Source organism: Perkinsus marinus, assembly GCF_000006405.1.
Source record: "Perkinsus marinus ATCC 50983 genomic scaffold scf_1104296966736, whole genome shotgun sequence".
Lineage (NCBI taxonomy): Eukaryota > Perkinsozoa > Perkinsida > Perkinsidae > Perkinsus > Perkinsus marinus.
Genome location: NW_003203799.1, coordinates 1 through 2,107, shown reverse-complemented (window position 1 = coordinate 2,107; position 2,107 = coordinate 1). Strand labels below are relative to the sequence as shown.

At 49.5% G+C, this 2,107-nt stretch overlaps 1 protein-coding gene across 1 annotated transcript; it reads right to left on the bottom strand.

The window, feature by feature from the left end:
- Positions 1-26: 26 nt before the first annotated feature.
- On the bottom strand, positions 27-1,977 carry Pmar_PMAR019381 (UDP-N-acetylglucosamine transporter, putative). The gene is made up of 7 exons (XM_002768985.1): positions 1,869-1,977; positions 1,693-1,796; positions 1,461-1,589; positions 1,121-1,283; positions 969-1,078; positions 472-682; positions 27-421 (listed from the first exon to the last, which is right to left on the bottom strand). The coding sequence occupies exons 1-7, from the start codon at positions 1,950-1,952 to the stop codon at positions 68-70; spliced, it is 1,155 nt and encodes a 384-aa protein (XP_002769031.1). The 5' UTR covers positions 1,953-1,977; the 3' UTR covers positions 27-67.
- Positions 1,978-2,107: the final 130 nt, after the last annotated feature.

Below are 2,107 nucleotides of genomic sequence, written 5' to 3'. Positions count from 1 at the left end.
TTATCACAACACAAGACTGATGGAGAAGGTGGAAATGACCTGCGAGAATGGCCGCCATCGAATTCAGTCACTTATACCGGGGAAGGATAGTCGATACGTACATGAATGATGATTGTAGTACCGCACAAGCCAGGAGAACAGCAGCAAAGGAAGGGTACTCGTGGAGTAAGAAAATGCTCGTTATGAAATATGTGATGAGTATTGCCACACATTGTGCTATGTTCTTGATCACAACAGACAACCATTTCACAACGATACCTGCCGTCCAACTCGACAAGGTCCACGACACCAGGGCGATGAGTGTACGCTCATCCCAGTGGTCGAAAAGATGACTCAACCTCCGAGTAGCGTCACCATCAATAACAGGCGCTATGACCATGAGAGTCCCCACGCATAGACAGCTTGCTATCGACAGCATCGCCTGAAACAGAGTGGAACTACAGTTGAATACGACAGCCGCTATCGAGGGACCTTCTGGTAATAGAAAGGGACATCGCCACCAGCTTTGATACACTTCTCGGAGTACACGGCACCGATGCTGGTGAACGTCAAAGTCGCCAAGAAAAGGGGCAGTCCCTGGCTGATCGTTGCGAACTGTCGCTCCTCGAATACTCGTATCTCATAGAAGGCCGCGGTTGTCACGAATACGAGCAGGAGGCATTGCAATTGTATGACCGAGTATCTATAGCGATTCTCATTAAGATTGGAAGTGAACACCAGTGATGGAAGACTTGAATGACAACTCGAAAGCAAATCCATCACATTCAGAATCACGAAGATCGTTGACGCGCACCATGAAACTTATAGACTATAAGTTTCATGGGGCGCGTCAACTCAAAACTTCCGTAAACACTAAGTGTTTGCGGAAGTTTTGAGGCATTTTTGATGCCTAGGAGGAAAGATCTTCGTACCTCAGAATGAGAATATCGATGCATAGAAAATGCCAAACGAATGAACCCGTTACCGACCTAGTGCCCATGAGCAAACTAGAAAGGATGGCATTGGTCGGAAGGACTGCTTGGGACATCACCTTCAACGTACCAGCATCGATGTATTGCAACGCTCGCAGGCCCAGAATCTAATAATCCTGCTCTATGCGCCTAGAACTTCGCTGCCTTACTCTGGCCATAGTGAAACTGAGGGCGCTGGGGATGAGTCGAAGGAAGTAGCGAGTAGACCACATCGAATGGCACTGTCTCGAACCAAGACATACCAGGGATATGCTCAGTGAAGCCACGAGTGACAGGACATTCTCAGCGAGAACCATGGATCCTGCTGAGTATCTACATGGTATACAGAGCTCGATCGGAATTAGGGGATGCAGAGTACCGAGAAGCCCGCATGGAATTCACTCAAGAGTGACGACCATCCTCGAGCACCTCGACCCCTATGGCTCATTATGACGGGCATAAAATGACGATTATTTCGTGGCTAAGTCGATAGTTTCCTGCCCACAGTACCTCTCATCGGGAGACCGAGCACTGTAACTCCAGTAGACCATAACAGCCTTGTTGGCATCGAGGAAGGTGTAGAGGAACAAGAGTAGAACTCCGCCGCTGCCTGCACTCACTGCAGTGAACTGGCCTTTCCTGATGTGATCACATAGCTGACAGCACGATGAGGTTTGGGGGATTATTGGGTTACACCATAGTCCCCCAAAGCCCATGCTATACCACACTTTGCGCAAATCACCTATGTTGTTCGATAGGCTCCTTCAGTGGCTGCTGATGGTCATACAGGCCCGCATACTCGAGATCAGGCAGCTGGTCATTGGCTGCTGGTGGAGGGAGTCTTTCCTGTGAAACAAAGCACCCATTTTGAGATGATCATTCTCATGACCCTTCTTGGATCAGGGCGCCCCATATTACCAAATCATTGTGGAGACCATCAACGTGTTGAGGCTGGAGCTGCCTGGGTAGTGTCTGGTTTGGTGACGCTGGGATGGCGGTCATCAAGCGGGGTTACCACCGGCAAACTACGCAGGTCATAGATGATGAATTCCTTCCTCTCGAAGACCAGATTTTTCAAGCGGGTTGCCGAATGATGATAGCTCACGTCGACGAGGAATTGGCAGGAGGTCATCGGTCGCGCTCTAGAATCGGGCCTA